The following is a 17,155-nucleotide window of genomic DNA, read 5'->3' as shown; positions in this document are numbered from 1 at the left end:
TGATTGATTTACCTGTGCAGGTAACCCAGCTGATGATTTTTTTTTTTTTTATAACTATGACCAAATTATCTTGACTCATTATCTTACTAAAGGAATGTCCCAGGTTCTTTCCAAAGCATTTCAAAAAAAGAAATTCATTTCAAATCGTTTGTTAGTTTGTAAAAACAAAAATGACATTTAGGCCACATTAACAAACTCACAATCAAAGAGGTAAAGTATTCCAAAAGCAGAAGCATACATGGTTGTATTTTTGTAACTAATTATAAAGCTGTAAAAAGTTGTAAAACTGTAGCATTGTCTAAATAATATATCTTTCTTTACTGTTCTAGACGTATTAATGTCTGTGTTAGCAGTGTAATTCCTGTGGGTGGAGTTGCTCCATGTAAACAACACTTTGCAGTTAAAACACGGTCTGATTTCTGCTAACCATAAATGTGGCTGGAGTTGAGATATGAGGTATAAGATTACACAGATAAGCTTAGCTGGCAGTTCTAGCATTTTAGTTTTGTGTATATCGTGTAATGTTTACCTTGTAGCTATACATTTGAAAAGCATGAATTTGAACATTTATTGTGGTGCAGTGCCTTCCCTCATGGGATTTCCTAATTTCAATCTACCTGTTTTACTCTAAGCACGATTATTTCCTGTTTTTATAACATTTCAAAACTATTTTACTTTATAACCAACAGCATATCAGCTTGTATTGAGCCCAGAACATTCCTTATTTATTGTCTTTTTTGTGCAGCTCACTCACTGAATTACTGAAATACGCACATATACAAAATAATATTTATCTACATTGCTCTGCTAAAGCTGACATACCACCCTTTAACCTCATCCCATGTCACTTTGTGTTACTCCATTATACAATGTTGTAGATTTTATTTTTCACCTACATTGCATATAGCTAAAGAAATCAATAGCCTGTGTTATGTGAACTTATTCATCATCTGTTACACCAATGTGTCCAATTCACAACATAAAAACTGCTTGTTTTTGGAGTGTAATGGAAATGAGATGTCTTTAGAAATGTAAAGATCAAAGTGCTGTCACTGTGTGTCCATTTGGCATGTTCAAAAAGAAACCTGTTCAACACCTGACATTAAGGATGCACTTTTTTTCCCCTGTCTATTAAAAGGATTTTATAGTTGACCAGTTAACAAATTGGATGGAAAAGTGTACATTTTTAGGTCTGGTCATTGTTTTACCTTTAAGTACAACAGAGAGCTAAAATAAAGAGCTGCCTTTAATTACTCAGTAAAGACCTAACTTCCTGCAGACTTACTGCATCCACACAAAACCAGACCATTCCCTATGTGATATATCTATAGAATTTTTACCCTTGTTTCAAGAAATATCTGCATCAAAATGAAACCGCTAAATCAACACAAAATGATTTAGTATATATGCAGGACCAGTATGTGGTATAAAGTATAAAATAAAAATGAAGACATGGATAATGTACATAAACCTTGCATGCAGTATACAAGCTCAGTATACGAATTAATTACCATGCTTTACAAGAAATGCAGATCATGTGAAAATCTGACAAAAAAAATAGGATAAGAAGAGTTGATAAATTCGCTAAACTCAAAATAGGGAAACATTTTGACCCATAGAAATTTCCATTTTGGTATGCATTTAACTCCATATGAGCAGAGGAATCTTGCCTTTACACTTTATGGTTAAAAGGTTATTAGCAAAAAATATGAGTGCATTGGTTGTGCTAGAGAGTTTGAGATCAAGACTCCAAATATGCCATGGTTAATATTGAGACCATCCTCTGTGTGCCAGATTTCATAACTTTCCCGCAAGCACTTCCAGAGTGGAGGACGAAGAAAAAAAGAAAACTAACAGATACAGTAGGTGCTTGGGACCAAATAATATTTCTTATAAATACAAATATTCCATGTAGAAAATATGGTCATAAAATTTTATTGCATTATTAGTTAAAAAATCTGAAAAACCTTTTTAAAAATTGTTTTATATACAAGCATAACACATACTAATCCAATTCTCCAACTACATTACTTGCTATAAAAGGGAAAGACTGCCCTTCCACCTCTTCTCACGCTAATGAGCCCAGCAGGTTTTTCTCTGATGTGTCTTCAACCAAGCCATCGGCAATAGAAGACTTTGATGTCCAAAGAATGACAGGTTCAAAGCAGAATGTGTCACCCTGTTTCAAATGAAACACATTTACATACTTTATTCTGCTCAAAATTTTCATAATTGAGATGCTACTCCCCTTTGTGATGCACTCTTTTCGATTTTGGAAATGAATGCAACACTGCTTTTCAAAATAAAAAACCTTCACTAAATATAAGAGCTTACACCATGCATGTGGTTTGAGTAAATCAAGTTATCATAAGGCTTAAAAAAACAACAACAAAAAGACATTGCATAGCATGTATGTTTTCATTTGTAATTATCAATGATAATTCTCCATACAGTAATGAGAATCATCATGTAGTTATAGTTTTAGAACCAGTATTGCCTTAACACCGATGCGGTACCAATAATGCAGTAGTAAAACTACTTATGCAACCTATTAAAGGAAAGTTTTTTGAATTTGTGTTGAAATACAGACCCAGATATGTTCTTGACAGGCTCTGTGCAAGTCACATAAGGAAATGTAAACTTCGATTTTGTCGCCATCTAGAGAATAACTACTGAAAAATATCAAAGAAACATCAGTAATACAATCTTGGAAACAAAAAATTTATTTTCTGTATTAGGAAATGCATTCTTTAAAATGAAAACAAATAAGAAATGACATTATAGAGATATATACACAAGGCTGGAAAGTTGAACACAACATAAAACACACAAAAACAGAACAGAACACAAAAAAAGAGAAATCACATGGAATTTGTCCTCTTGTAGGCCACCATACTGTTAACCTTATGAATAGTAGTAGTAAAGGAACGCAAGCGGACTTCTTCTGATTGGTCAATTAGTTGAGGCCCAGATTCCTCCCATTGCTCAGGTACCTCAAGATCTTTGTCTGTGTAGATCAGAAGGTCGAATGCACCTGAGTTATAAGAGACAAAAGTTGTGTCACATGTAAGAGGAGGGGAAAAATAAATTCAACAACAAAAAAAGTTGTGTACCCTGCAACACATCAGCTTTATAAAGTTGTTTAGTTTGCTAGAATTCAGCTTTACATGAGTACTGAGTATGGAGACCAAGTGGTTATTGCTGTTAGTTGATTTAGTGGGACACATGGGAGCACAATAACTTAGTATTGTTAAACTGTTTACTTAATTTAATGAACTGAAATGTTCTTAAGCAGTGACTAAGTTACGCTACTTAACTGGACTATACAAATATTGAAAAAACAAAAACAAATGCAATTTGCCATTTTTTAACTCCAATAATCCCAGTTTTCAAATCAATGTTTTTGTGGTATTGTTATTAAGTAAATATAAAAACAAACATTTAAATTCACTACTGTGATTTGCAAGATGCGGAACAAAGCTTTCAATTTCAGGACTGACTCTCCGACAAAATGCGGAACTATGGAAGCATATTTATAGCTAAATTCAATTTGAAATGTAATATGCAAAATGGCAACGCAATATGTAAAATGGCAATGTATTTCTGTATTTAAATGTACATTTTCGCCTACATATGTGCCACACTTAGTGCCTAATGAAAATGAAAATTCATTACATAATTGAAATTTGTGATTTTCTACACTTGTTTTAATATGCAAATTAAAAATATTTTAAACTTGCAAAATTAAAATGTATTACCCAGATTGATTAGATATATGTTTAAGATGTCCTAGCAAAAACAGTAGCAAAATAATATTTTAAATGCTGTTTTTCCTAAATGCATTTAGACTTAGGGGTAGGACACTGGGGAGTGCATTTTCATAATACCGCATGATAGTTGTAGCAAAATGCAGTGAGATTTTCAGAATGCATTCTTAGCCAAATGTGCAGCAAAAGGGTAATTTAAATGTCTTTTATTTTTCTTAAATGCATTGACACTTACATATATGATGTTTCAATTGCATTTTCATTAAATACCTTGATATAAATTCATTGTGGATTTGAAAATGCATTCCGAGCTGATCACGTCCCCTACCTGTCAATCATTAAATCAAGGCGGGGCTTGTCAAGTGGATGCACAATAGGTCAATATTCACCGTTAACCAAAGGCTTTTCAGCTGCCTGAACATCTGTCACCATTTATAACCCGATGGTTCGTGAAGTCAGAAAAGTTATAAAGTTGTCTGTGGTATATTTTCACTGCAAAACAATGCTGCAAAAATCCCCACAAATTTTGAGAAAAGCCACATCAAAAAAAAGTATTTATTTTTTTATTTTAGGCCACAAATATCAGAAAAGTCATGCCAAATCCTGGAGGAACTGAATTAACACGGTATCATGATGAAAATGCAATCCCAAGTGTCCTACCTTTAAGTCTAAATTTATGAAAAACAGCATTTCAATGATAATTAAATGATAATTTTGCTAAATTTTTTGCTTGGACATTAAACATATCAGTGCTCCTAACTGCGAATAAAACGGTCACATGTGTGACCAAAAATATTAAAAAGCCTTTTTAAGTTTTTGCTGAGGTCGCCACTGGCGACTAGACCAGTGTATTTACATGTTATAAATTAAATTTGCATGCAATGCCTTTTTTCCTAATTGTTTTGCAATCACATCTTTTGTTATGTTTACGTATTAAACTGAGACGATGCGCATCAGTTTTAGTGGAAAAAAAAAGTTTCAAACAGTCCCCATCTCTGCCGCACAGCAGCGCTGACGCACACCTGATAAACTCAGTTGGGCAGTGTGAGGTAGAACGAAATAACGGAGACGTGCGAAGTGAAAGCAAGGAGAAGTAACATCTATAGCATTCACAATATATCTTATATCATAATTTGAAGCGCACTTGCTGTCCAGTAATCACAAAAAGCTTTGTGCTTTAATTAATACAGTTTTGGTGCTCTTCAATGCGACAGGCACAGCTGCTTTAAAGCCTCAGTTCAAGCGGCAAGTGAATCCATTTCTCTTTACTACTTTAGTACACTGAACTAAATCTGTGTATAATTTGATTGTGGACAGCCTAAGGCACACCTGTGCAATAATCATGCTGTCTAATCAGCATCTTGATACGCCACACTTCATCTTAGATCTTTGAGCTCAGCTTATGAAAAATGGGGGCAAAAACAAAAGTGTTGCGTTTATAATTTTATTCCGTGTAAAAAGACACCTGGTCGAATAACACATTTCAGTGCTGATTAGCTAGCACTTGCACTTTTGGTGCGCACCAGGGTTTGATTGATGTCAGAATTCAGTTCATTTGGATGATGTGAACGCTGTCTTCCAAACTCACGTGCGTACCCGCAAACCCTACCAGAGTCCGCTTAAAAAGGGTGGTCTGGGTTATGGTTCAGGTCAACTCTGGTACGATTCACTGCTGATGTCAACGCAATCGCAACAAATCTCAGAGGTGAACCATTATTAAATGATGTATTATTTGATTACATTTTTTGTGTGTTTTACACACTTTCCTCATGAGCATGACTGACGTGCTGCAAGCAGAAAGCTGTATGTCTCATTTCTATTCACCTTTAGTTCTCTTTAGAGCACTCGCAGTACATTTGCAAGACATAAGTGCCATTATGTACCAAAGCTTTGTAAACAAAATGAAAAAACAAATGTATAAAAGTATAGAGAACTATGTTATGCATTTGCCGCCTTCTCCAGCACCGCCGTTACTAAGCAACGGGGTAAACAGCTGCTGGCTTAATGACAAATTTAGCTACACATATGCTTCCATACGGGACAGGCAGTCACCTTAGAACAGAGTATGCAGTTCTGTAGAAGATATTCATACTAAATACTATTTTTTATAAAGAATTATTTCATACAAAATGTATAGCACAGTATTACAATGACCTTGCGGTGTGACTCTCTATGGATCTAATGATAACAATTGTAGTTTACTTACAGGCAGTTTCTAACAATGGCAAGAAGGTGACTGTGGCAGTGATCTGTCTGATAACAGAACGGATTTCCTCTTGGATAGCTTTTATGGACTTCTCCCTGGGTGCGCTGAAAAAGCCAAGGTATACAGTTTTTTATGCACATTCATATTTGCATTGGTCAGGTAAAATACTAAATCACTTTTAGCTTCTCATCATTTTATCACAGAATGTGATAAAATGTTAAAAATAATTATTAAACCTTACACACAGATTAAAGCCCCTTTCACACTGCGATTCTGGAAAATACATGGGTAATGCGTCCCGGCAATTGTTCCCGGGTCGCTTGATTTTGCCCCTTTCAAACTGCCAGTGATTACCCGGAATATGTGCGTGCGTTCACACACAACCCATAAAGGTCCTATAAATACATGTGACCTCAGGATGCGACGTGTAATGTATGAGTCGAAAACGCTAGGCACATTAACTTTCTCTTAAGCTAACGAACAATCTCAGCGTTAGCGCAGAAAGTGAGGAATTAACTGATCTCTGCTTCGTTACAGTTTGCACCTATTTTTTTTTTCATCGCAAATGTTGATCTGCCTTCAAAACACCTGGTAAAAAAGTTGTGCAATAACGTACATCATCACTACGACACAACCTTTACAGCATTCAATCTGGCTTTTGTTCACACAGACCTCATCCCGGGACTGAACCCCGCATTGTTACTAGGTCCCCGACCCAGGATCAGTCCCGGAATCCATCCCGGGACATGTTTGCGTTCACACATAAGGCGACCCGGAAATGTTCCAGCAATTTTCCAGGTCCAACGTGCAATGTGAAAGGGGTAAACGTTTGATTACGTACCTGCTCTCCTTTGCTGTCTTGTCACAATCTATATCAAACTGCCATCGCTCCAGCACCTCATTAGTCTCCAGACAAGTGATGACCACCACCAGCTTCTGAACTGTGCAATCAAACAACCATTCTGCAACAAAGAGGATAAACAATGCTAAAGAACTAAGGCGGCTCAGATTTCCAATTGTAGTCATGACTGTATTTCTCTTTTCTACTTAAAGACTGAAAACTCAGCCAACTCAACTGTGTTTCTTCAGCTCAAATCTAAAAAACAACAAAAAAATGATATATATTTTTTTCCCTGGTCCTGCTAAGATGCGTGAGTGTTCTACTGTTGAAGTAATTGTATTTTGCCGAAAATGGCTGAAAATTCGCTCACCCTCATGCCATCCAAGATGAAATCTGACTTTTTTTTCTTCATCAGAACAGATTTGGAGAAATGTCGCTTTACATACAGCTTTTAACTTCAGAAGACTTAAACTGATGGACTGGAGTCATGCAGAGTCCTTGTAGATTTTTGTAATGTTTTACCAGCTGTTTGGATTCTCATTCTGACGGCACCCATACATGGCAGAGTATCCATTGGTGAGCAAGTGATGTAATGATAACATTTCTCCAAATCTGTTACGATAAAAAAAAAAAAAACTAATTAATCTATTCATCTTATATGCCATTTTCAGCAAATTTTCATTTATGGGTGATTTATTTATTAACTTTTTAACGCCATGCCAGCATCAAGGTTTCATTTCTGGGTGAACTCTCTCTTTAACAAGGTAACTGAATAAATGTAAATGGGCTCTTTTAACCGTAAAGTGGGACTATCATAAATTCTACACGCATTAAGTGTTGTGGTACCTTGATTAAAATGGCAATTGAGCAATATATTTAGCTTTACAGTTTGCCATTTATATACATTTAAGTATATCCGAGTGCACCTATTAAGTTTTACTACTCCTACTACACTTCATCACTAATGTTAATGAAACAAACTAACTGTTCAACAAACATGTGGTACTTTTATTGAAAAACAACCTTTGAGTTGTGAGATGACATTGGTGAGGTAGTTCTTCAGCTTTGCATCTGTGGTCAGTTGAAGGCTCATATCATATTGTGTAACTCTGGTGAAGGTTTCTGCTGGGTAGATTCCTCGCTGGTACAAGATGCTGTTGATACCAAACGCTACAAACAACAAACAAAAGGACCCATTTCATTTATTTTATTAAAAAAAAAAAAAAAAAAGGCACAGCATACCAAAATGTATTTCATTTTGTATTTCACCCTTTTTCACCCAAAATAAAAAGTAAAGTTATTAAATGTACACTTTTTAAATATTAAATGGAAGAATAACTTTTATATTTTTAGCAATATTTCAAGATGAACACTTGCAGAAAGTGCTCACTTTAAAATTCTCCTGACATTATAAGTTATTCTGAAGCAAAAAAAAGGTTTAGCTTATGAGCTAACGTTACAGAATCCTAATGTATCAAAAACATAATGAAAAACAACAATATATATATATATACACACAATATATATATTCAATAAACGAGACCGTTTAATATTTGCTTTTTAATATGTACTTTGAAAGCCATGCATTTGAGATTAAAACAGCAAAGCCTTGTCATAAGAAATAAACCTTAACAAAAGTCCGAGTCTTTAAAGAAACGCTTCAGACACCACGCGACTCTTTGCAAAACTGAATTTAGAAAGTTATGATCAGTCTTGAAGAAGAAAAAATAGCTTATTAACATTAACTTTTTGAGACTAACGTTAACGTTAAACAGTTTATGCAACGGCCCCAGGTTAGACATCCACGATGCCATGAAACTCATTTATCTGCCCAGAATCCATTAACTTTACTTACAGAAAAACTCAGCAACTAGTTCTGCACTCCCCTTCAGCGTGATTCCTTTCAGTGTCTTAGACATCTTGTATTTGCCTTAATTTTGGTTAATGTTAGTTTCTGTGTGCCTTGCTCCCTCCTCGCTTGCTGCCGTTGTTTCTTAACCGCCGACCAGTTTGAATCTGGACGCTGCGTTCTGACGCAGGCGCATTCGTCATCGAGACGATCCCGGAACTTCTTCTTCTTCTTCATTGGATTTTTACGGCAGTTGGCATCCATAGTGTTGCATTACTGCCATCTGTTGTCTCACTCTAGCTTACTCAATTTTTATTTAAACTCTTCTTTCCAGTCCAGTTCTCCTTAGAAAATTAAACAAATATATCCGTCCTTGATGATTATTTCCATTTGTTACTATATTTTTAACACTATATTCTAATATACCTATTTCCCGTAGCTGATTCTTGAACTCTTGCCTTTCTAGTATATATTTCTTACATGATATAAAGATGTGATTAATTGTTTACTCCTCCTGACATTCATCACATAATCCTGTTGGATGTTTTCCTATAATATGAAGAGATTTGTTTAACTTGCAATGTCTAATCCTCAGTCTGTTTATTATGACTTGTTCCCTCCTATTCCCCCCTTTCTTATTGGTGCGTTCAAGTCCTCCTGGGAAGTTCGTACGCACGAGTTGGGAAGTCGTGCTTATGACGGCACAGGCCCGGTTCTAGAACCAAATCACTGAGGGTGCTTCTGAATATAGTGAGGGTGCTGCTTACATAATCGTAGGAAATAGCTCAGTCATCAGTCTGAAACATAGTATCTCAAAATTGGGGATGTTGTATACAACAATACTACTGTAATTGCTGTTATGTTAAACAATATACATCTGGCAGTAGATTATAGAATTGCATGTAAACAAGCAGCAATCTTCACTTTGCAAAACATTAAAACATGCCACACATAGCCTACCTACACTGTGGTGATGATACCCTTGTTGTAACCGGCTTCAACTTCAATTGAACACTCCTAGAATGGCCAAAAGTCACTGCCTTACACACATCTCTCTCCATGACGGTGAGAGACACATTTTTAGAAATGTACCAAGAGCATCCAACCTAACTTGAACATAAACACACGTAACTTTACTAACACAAACCCCAACCATATTGCTGTAATAACGCATAAATCAACTCCCAACAAACAATTACCCATAATGCACTAGCGCTGACTGCCGGGTCTGTACAATATGACAACCATGACAACACATCAACACCCAATCAGTCATTCATTGTTAGCGTTATGCATAAACATATTGATAAAGCACTGCTGCAGTAACATTATTACACCAAGGTATTGCTGCTTTATTCTTTATGACAACTCCAATAACAACGACACGCAGTTCAAAACAATTGACAGCAAAAGACCAAGAAGCTGCGCTAGCTTAACGTTACACAACACACATAACGTTACACAAAATACTTGAGCATGCTACAATTATTAATAATAATACTTACAGGTTGTGATTCGGAGGAGGAGGAGGAAGAAGCTAATCAAAATATATTCAGTACTGTAACCTGTACTGTAATGTCGGAGAAACGTCATTCGGGCTAAACTTCTGTGTTAGTAAATATGAACTGTAGCCACTGACTCTTCACATGCTTGTCCCTGGGCAGTGGAAAAAAAGGTCACAAAACACAGCGCGTCTTGTCGACATGATGTTTATCAGCTGAGGTATTTTGAATGTTTTTACGTTTTCTGAGCGGAAAGCAAGCACGCAAGCAAAGTGGGCAATTAAAGAGACAGCTTCACCTTTTGCGTATCGCGATCACGAAAGGACAACTACAATGCATTAAACATGAAAGCATAACGAAATAATTTATTTAATATATATATATATTTGTTTAATTTTATTAATTTATTTATTTTGTGTAGGCTATCCTATTATAGGCAAGAGTGTGACATCCGTCTGTGTTTTATTTTCGGCAAAATCTCGTTTATGTGTGCTATTAATAATTTTTCATCTGATGGTGCTTTCACTTTTATTAAGCACCCCCGTAGAACCGGGCCTGTGACGGCATGTGCGTTCAAGTCACTTTGGTCGGAGCATGATGGCGGAGTACTTTCTCTTAATTAAAAACACAAAAATACAGCAATGTTCATAAACTCTTGTTGTAGAAAATGAAGAACAAAGAAATGTGCATTAGGTATACTTCGTTTTTTAATGTTTTAAATTAATTTATGAAGCCGCTGCCAACTTTATTGTTACAATTTGCATTGTTATATTACCTTTAAGTATTGTATATTCTGCCATGTTAATCACTGACACACCCCCAACTCGTACAGATCGGGGCTTAAAGAAAATCCCGAGCTCCCCACTGGTAGGCCTATTTACGATATTGTGGTGGTGTTCATGTGCATTCAACTCGTAAATACGATCTATACGAGATGTCTTGAACGCACCATTTTCATACCTATCCTATTTTGTATCATGTACAGATGTCTCCCTTTGATTTCATTATCCCACTGCTGCTGCCATTTTTCCATTATCTTTTTCCACACTAAACTCTTCCCTTCTGTTTTTGATAATTTAATTTCGACATGTTGCCTCTTTTGCCAGTCTGTCTACTCTCTCGTTTCCCTGTATGCCCACACGTGCTGGTTCCCATAAATATGTAATGTTTTTCCCATGCCTACTTATTCTTGAGTTTGTAAATAAAATCTCATAAAGTAATTCCTGATGGTTGCTAGTCACACCAGACTTTATACTCATGAGGGCAGAAACAGAATCACTGCATATTACAATGTTGTCCCATCCGGATTGTTCAGTCCATTCTAATGCTAGTAATATTGCATACAACTCGACTGTATACACACTTAAGCTGTCAGATGTTCTTTTGTTTACTCCCACATTATGACTAGGTATATATACAGCAGATCCTGTTGTCTCTGATTGTAAATCCTTTGGTCCATCTGTAAAAATCTGAATGCTATCTTTTTTATTTATTTATTTATCCTTTATTTTACCAGGATAGTCCCATTGAGATATAAAATCTCTTCTTCCAGGGAGTCCTGGCCAAGATGGCAGCACAGAAAGTTTCACATAAACAACATACAAACATAAAACTCAGAATCTTATGGAATAAAATCACTGTCAAAAGTAATCGTACGTAATTCAAAACATTTGTGTGTAATTTTAATATACTCGTGCGTAATTTAAAACTATTGTACATAATTCAGTTTTTTGTCAGAGTTGGATTCCAAAATCTACGGCCACGACAGTTTACAGATACGCGATTTTGTGTGTTTTTTTAGAGTACAACTCTAAAATGTACGACTGTGACAGTTTACAGACACGGCGCTTGTTTTCACAATAGCTCTGTTACACACACGACATGCGAATTACGACTACGAAGTGCGGTGTGCGAAACGACTGTCAAAAATACGTCATCAAGGTCACAGGCATTACTATCCGAGGGAAGATGAATCGATTCAACGAAGAGTCATACTCTTTATCACTATTGGCCTATAGATTAATAGAAAGCGATAAATTAAACACATAATCCTATAAAACCAATAGAAATATATCCAATGTAAAAACAGCGTTAATGATGTAAATAATATTATTTTAAATTACTTTCGAAAGTACCTTCAAAACGGCTTACTGACGTAATCACCACCGCACGTTTAGGTCTTAGTTTATCAATAATCAAAAACACATTACAATTATTTTTGAGAATACAAACGTCTCTTAACACGGTTAGTCGCACTTGCTGTTCTTAAGTTAAAGTCATTTAAAGTCAGCTGTATTTGTTAACATTAGTGAACTAACAAGAACAAACAACGTACAGCTGTATTTTTATAAACTAACAAAGTTTAATAAATACTGTATCAAATGCATTACTCATAGTTAATTATAGTTAATACATCAGTCAACAAATGAAACTTTATTGTAAAGTGTTACACTAGAAAACTAGGTTTTGCCTGATAAAGAAAATTAGTAAAAAATTTTAAAAACTAATAAATTTAAAAATTACTCAGAAGAGTTTAGTAACCTTGTTTTAAGTGACATTAACCAATTAAGCAAACAGACACAGCTTTATCCACTAAAACATTTATTTATCTTTCAGTTTCAGTCACCAATTCAAGTAAAAAGATAGATAGATAATAGATAGATAGATAGATAGATAGATAGATAGATAGATAGATAGATAGATAGATAGATAGATAGATAGATAAACCACTCATTCATTCATTCATTCTGCAGTAGCAGTCCATAGAACAGAATCCAGCTGTGAAGATGCCCTTCTTTCCAAGACCACAGTATCTACAGCCATCACACATCTGCTGAGCTCCAGCTCCACTCTGCATGTCTTCCTCACATCTGGACTGACAGACTTCCAGTCAACCATCCCTACACAAGAGAAAAACAAATGTTGAGAGATTCAAACAAGAAGTAACCAATAAGTAGAATAAAATATCCAATTAAAAAAAGAAGCGCAAGTGTTTGAGAGTGCAAGTCTGCAGCCAGACCCTTCTCCATTATATTATAATACAACTGTACTACTGACTCTTCACTGAGTACCAGAAGTACATATGCTTCCTGTGCATGGTTTCTAAAAGAATGGAATCAGGAATAAGTTGACTGGCACTCATCTATACCACAGGTTATAATAATATTTACATTTATTCATTTATCAGACGCTTTTATTCAAATCGATTTACAAATGAGGACAAAGTGGAAGCAATCAAAAACAACAAAAAGAGCAATGATATATAAGAGCTATAACAAGTCTCAGTTAGCTTAACACAGTACACGTAGCAAGGGCTTTTAAATAATATAAATAAAAAGAAAACAGATAGAATAGAAAAAGAATAGAGCAAGCTATTTGGTTCATGTGCATGTACCACTCCAGCATGTTGGATTAACTTCAAAAGAGTGAATGTCATTCGAGTGCACTTTGGGCGATGGTACAGTCAAGGCATGAGGATCTAATACAAGAGGCAAATCATTCAGAGTAACGTTACTGACAGTGCTTGTCTCCATCTTCTAATGTTGACAATGTGCCTCTGAAGGAAAGTCAGTGTCTTTCTCAGGTGTGGTGGATATGCAATGTTGAACACAAAACACATCCACAAGGCTGTTATGAAGGCTTCATCAAGGCTGGTGCACTGACACACATCTATTCCATCTTCTGTCACCACACTGAGCGCTCCTCCTATGATTGACATTTTACAGTCAGTATCCATCAGGTGTATGGTAGGAAAGGTGTAGCCGGGTCCCCCTTTCATAAAATAAATAAAAAGAATAATGACAACAATAATAATAATAATAAAAATAAAGAGAAAAAAAGAAAACACTTTTCAGATTCATCAGATTCTGTTGCATTCTCTTTGGCTCAGACGGTGTAGCTACATACACTGCAGAACTGCAGATACAATCAGAAGCTAATGTATAAGGTTCACAATATACCATGCATTTCATGTTCTTGTATACACTGATAAATCTTACATTGTTTTCTAAAACTATTGCTTTAAATTTTTAACAAATGGGCTAAAAGGGTACAGAAGAATAAAATATTACCTGAAAAGATTTGAAACAAGATATTTTACAGTTGATAAGTTTTTTTTTATATATACTCACTCCAGCAGGTGTCCTGAAGTATGTATATTTTTTGAGTACATCCTCCACAGACATTCATTCCGTGCTTTCTCAACGTCTCCAGGAGCATGTTCCTGTCGTGTGGTCTCTGACAGTCAATGTGTTTCTGAAACTCACTTTGTAGCACATTCACATGTGCCTCAACAGACACTGAATCCTCCCCAACACAAGCTTCCTTCATCAGAACAACACAAACAGATCATGCTTAGACCGTGACAGATATGAAAAACATCTAAATACTTACTGAACAAGGTGCTTTAGATATAAAAAATAATAAAAACATTGAACTGCATAAACAAGATGATGGTCAGGCAGTGAAGAAGTGGAGTACATACTAAAAGGATTTAAATACCTGTAGTACAGTATCTTCCTTTCATTAACCTGCACTAAGTGAAAATGTAAAATTGATTAACAGTGCAAAAATAAGTTATGCATATGTCAGTGTGCTTACATATTCTACAATAACCTGCCAGTGGAGCACGTTCTGCTTTACATTTCAGGTTTAGGGATGTGTCAGATGTGCTTAAAACACAAACTTGACTGATTGTCATTTGATTTAAATAAATTTATGTGCTAATTTGCATAAATACCACAACAGATCTAAACATTGGGTATAGCCAGGTGAAAATGTCTTGTTCAATCTTGTTGATAACAGTAAAATACTTAATATTAAGGTCTGAATGGAACCCATTTAGGCTACCCATGAGCATTAATACAGAGAGGCAGGAAGAAGTACTTTAGAAACCAGCCTTTATTAATTACTAATGCAGAGATGGGGTTTGGGGTTGGGTCCGTGGGAGTGTTTCTGGGGATTTACTTTTTATTTTGCATGTTTTGTTTTGAATTACGTACGATTACTTTTGACAGTGATTTTATTCCGTAGGAATCTTTCATAAAATTTTGTCCAGCACTCAAAATAACAACAAAAACTACTTAACCAAACATACACTCGTTTCCCTTAAATTGGTCAATAAGAGATTTTTAAAAACTTTTAAAGAGGGGAGTGCTTCTATCATTATTATACTCTGCAGCTCATTCCATAACCAGGGAGCATAGGAAGAGAAAGCAGTTTTACCAAGCTCTGAACGTACTCTAGGAACCTTTAAAAGCAATTTAACTCTAGATCTAGTGCTATAAGTACAGGTGTAATACGATAAAAGACGAAAAATATAAATTGGTAGTTTTCCTAACAATGCCTAAGCAATAAACATCAGCATGTGTATTTTTCTCCTTTGAAACAAAGAAGTCCAACCCACCAATTCGTACAAGGTACAATGATGAGTGCGTTAACAGGCACTCGTCACAAAGCGCAAGGCAGCATGGTATACACAATCTAACTTTTTTAGAGAACATGAACTTGCATGCATATAAATCACATCACCGTAATCTAATACGGAGAGGAAACAACTTTGAATAATTCTCTTTCTTGCTTGTAAAGGAAAACATTTCTTTAAACGAAAGAAGAAACCCAGTTTTGGTCTAAGCTTTTTCAAGATCTTTGTACATATTGTCCATATATCTATAATATTCACTGACTATATCTGTACTCCTACTGCGTCCTTTTATTATTAACAGCTCTATGTCCACCTTTGTATTTTCCATTGTCCAGATTGGCTTGTTAGTCCACACCACAGTACTAGCAAATTCTTTTGCTATTAAATCTCCTGTCCAACCAAAATTTTCCTTTTTCCTTCTCTCCTTCTCCCAACAATTCTGTAGTACCTTTTTTGTTGGATGATTGTTCCCATGCCCTCTTAAATGAATCCGATAGTTGGCTACCAGTTGTTTCCTTCGTAGCCATGGAGGCATTTCACCTGCTTCAACCTGAAGTGAACACACTGGGGAAGTTCTGATTGCCCCTAAACATATTCTTAAAGCTTGTGTCTGCACAACATACAATTCAGTTAATACAGACTTTGCTGCTGACCCATACACAGTACAACCATAATCTAATTTAGACCTTATTAGTGCAATATAAATGGGGCTATGACGTCTCTTTGTAGGCGGATCAGCTGTTTGCATGACTGGTTCACTTGGATTATCACAGTGGCGGCTCTAGACAAATTTTACTAGGGGGGCCAAGGAGGGGCCAGTGTTTAACCAGAGGGGCACATTAAAAATGGCAAAATATTTTATTTAAATGTAATGCAAATAAATACAAAAAGTAATTCTTGAAAAAATAATTCACCTAAGTAATACTACACAATCTAAACATGTTAATAAAAACAAATTACTATTAGTACTCTTATAAAATTCAATCAGGTAATCATACATTTCACAATTTAATATTTATACTGTATTCTTGAATGTCAAGAATTCAGAAGTGTATATATTTATAATGCTTACACTACACAGAAATAATATAAAAATTAAATTTTGCTTATTTTAAATGTATTGTGCAGGCTATAAATATAATAAGCTTTAATAATCTTTCAGTGCGCAAAACCATTATAATATGAAACGCTTCAAAACTGAGCTCACAAAGTGATTTTAAAAGTTTACAGCTTTTAAAACACGTGTTTGATCTAACAGGCACAAGCGAGTCTTTTAAAAACAGCAACAAACAAATACACAAAATAAAGTCATTTAATGCAAATCCACAACCTTTTTATCTACAGATCAAGCATTATAATGTGAGTATTTAATATTGGAGAGAGCTTTACCATGCATCCTGCTGTAAATGGACAAGGTGCGCGCTATTTGAATACTGAATGGAGAATGATTGACAGCCGCAGAGGAGGGAAAACAAGGTTTCCGTAAACTTTAATTTAATGATGTAAATAGTCTTCTGTTCATAACATTAAGCTATGGAATTGCTTCAGATGACTTTGAGAAATTATAA

At 35.4% G+C, this 17,155-nt stretch overlaps 1 protein-coding gene across 1 annotated transcript; it reads right to left on the bottom strand.

The window, feature by feature from the left end:
- Positions 1 to 2,707: 2,707 nt before the first annotated feature.
- On the bottom strand, positions 2,708 to 8,860 carry mad2l1 (MAD2 mitotic arrest deficient-like 1 (yeast)). The gene is made up of 5 exons (XM_059536790.1): positions 8,670 to 8,860; positions 7,838 to 7,984; positions 6,815 to 6,935; positions 5,974 to 6,077; positions 2,708 to 3,034 (listed from the first exon to the last, which is right to left on the bottom strand). Exons 1-5 carry the CDS (start codon positions 8,731 to 8,733, stop codon positions 2,862 to 2,864), a joined length of 609 nt encoding a protein of 202 aa, XP_059392773.1. The 5' UTR covers positions 8,734 to 8,860; the 3' UTR covers positions 2,708 to 2,861.
- Positions 8,861 to 17,155: the final 8,295 nt, after the last annotated feature.

The sequence above is a fragment of the Carassius carassius genome, chromosome 3 (assembly GCF_963082965.1).
Source record: "Carassius carassius chromosome 3, fCarCar2.1, whole genome shotgun sequence".
Lineage (NCBI taxonomy): Eukaryota > Metazoa > Chordata > Actinopteri > Cypriniformes > Cyprinidae > Carassius > Carassius carassius.
Note: the sequence above shows the minus strand (reverse complement) of the source record. Positions and strands in the feature narration are given on the sequence as shown.

Excerpts from the sequence above, each read along its gene's own strand:
- mad2l1 (XM_059536790.1), bottom strand. The coding sequence starts at position 8,733 with ATGTCTAAGACACTGAAAGGAATCACGCTGAAGGGGAGTGCAGAACTA. Across the intron at positions 6,936-7,837 it reads TGTCATCTCACAACTCAAAG|AATGGTTGTTTGATTGCACA; the intron begins GTTGTTTTTCAA and ends TCTTTGTTGCAG. Across the intron at positions 3,035-5,973 it reads GCCATTGTTAGAAACTGCCT|GTGCATTCGACCTTCTGATC; the intron begins GTAAGTAAACTA and ends CTTATAACTCAG.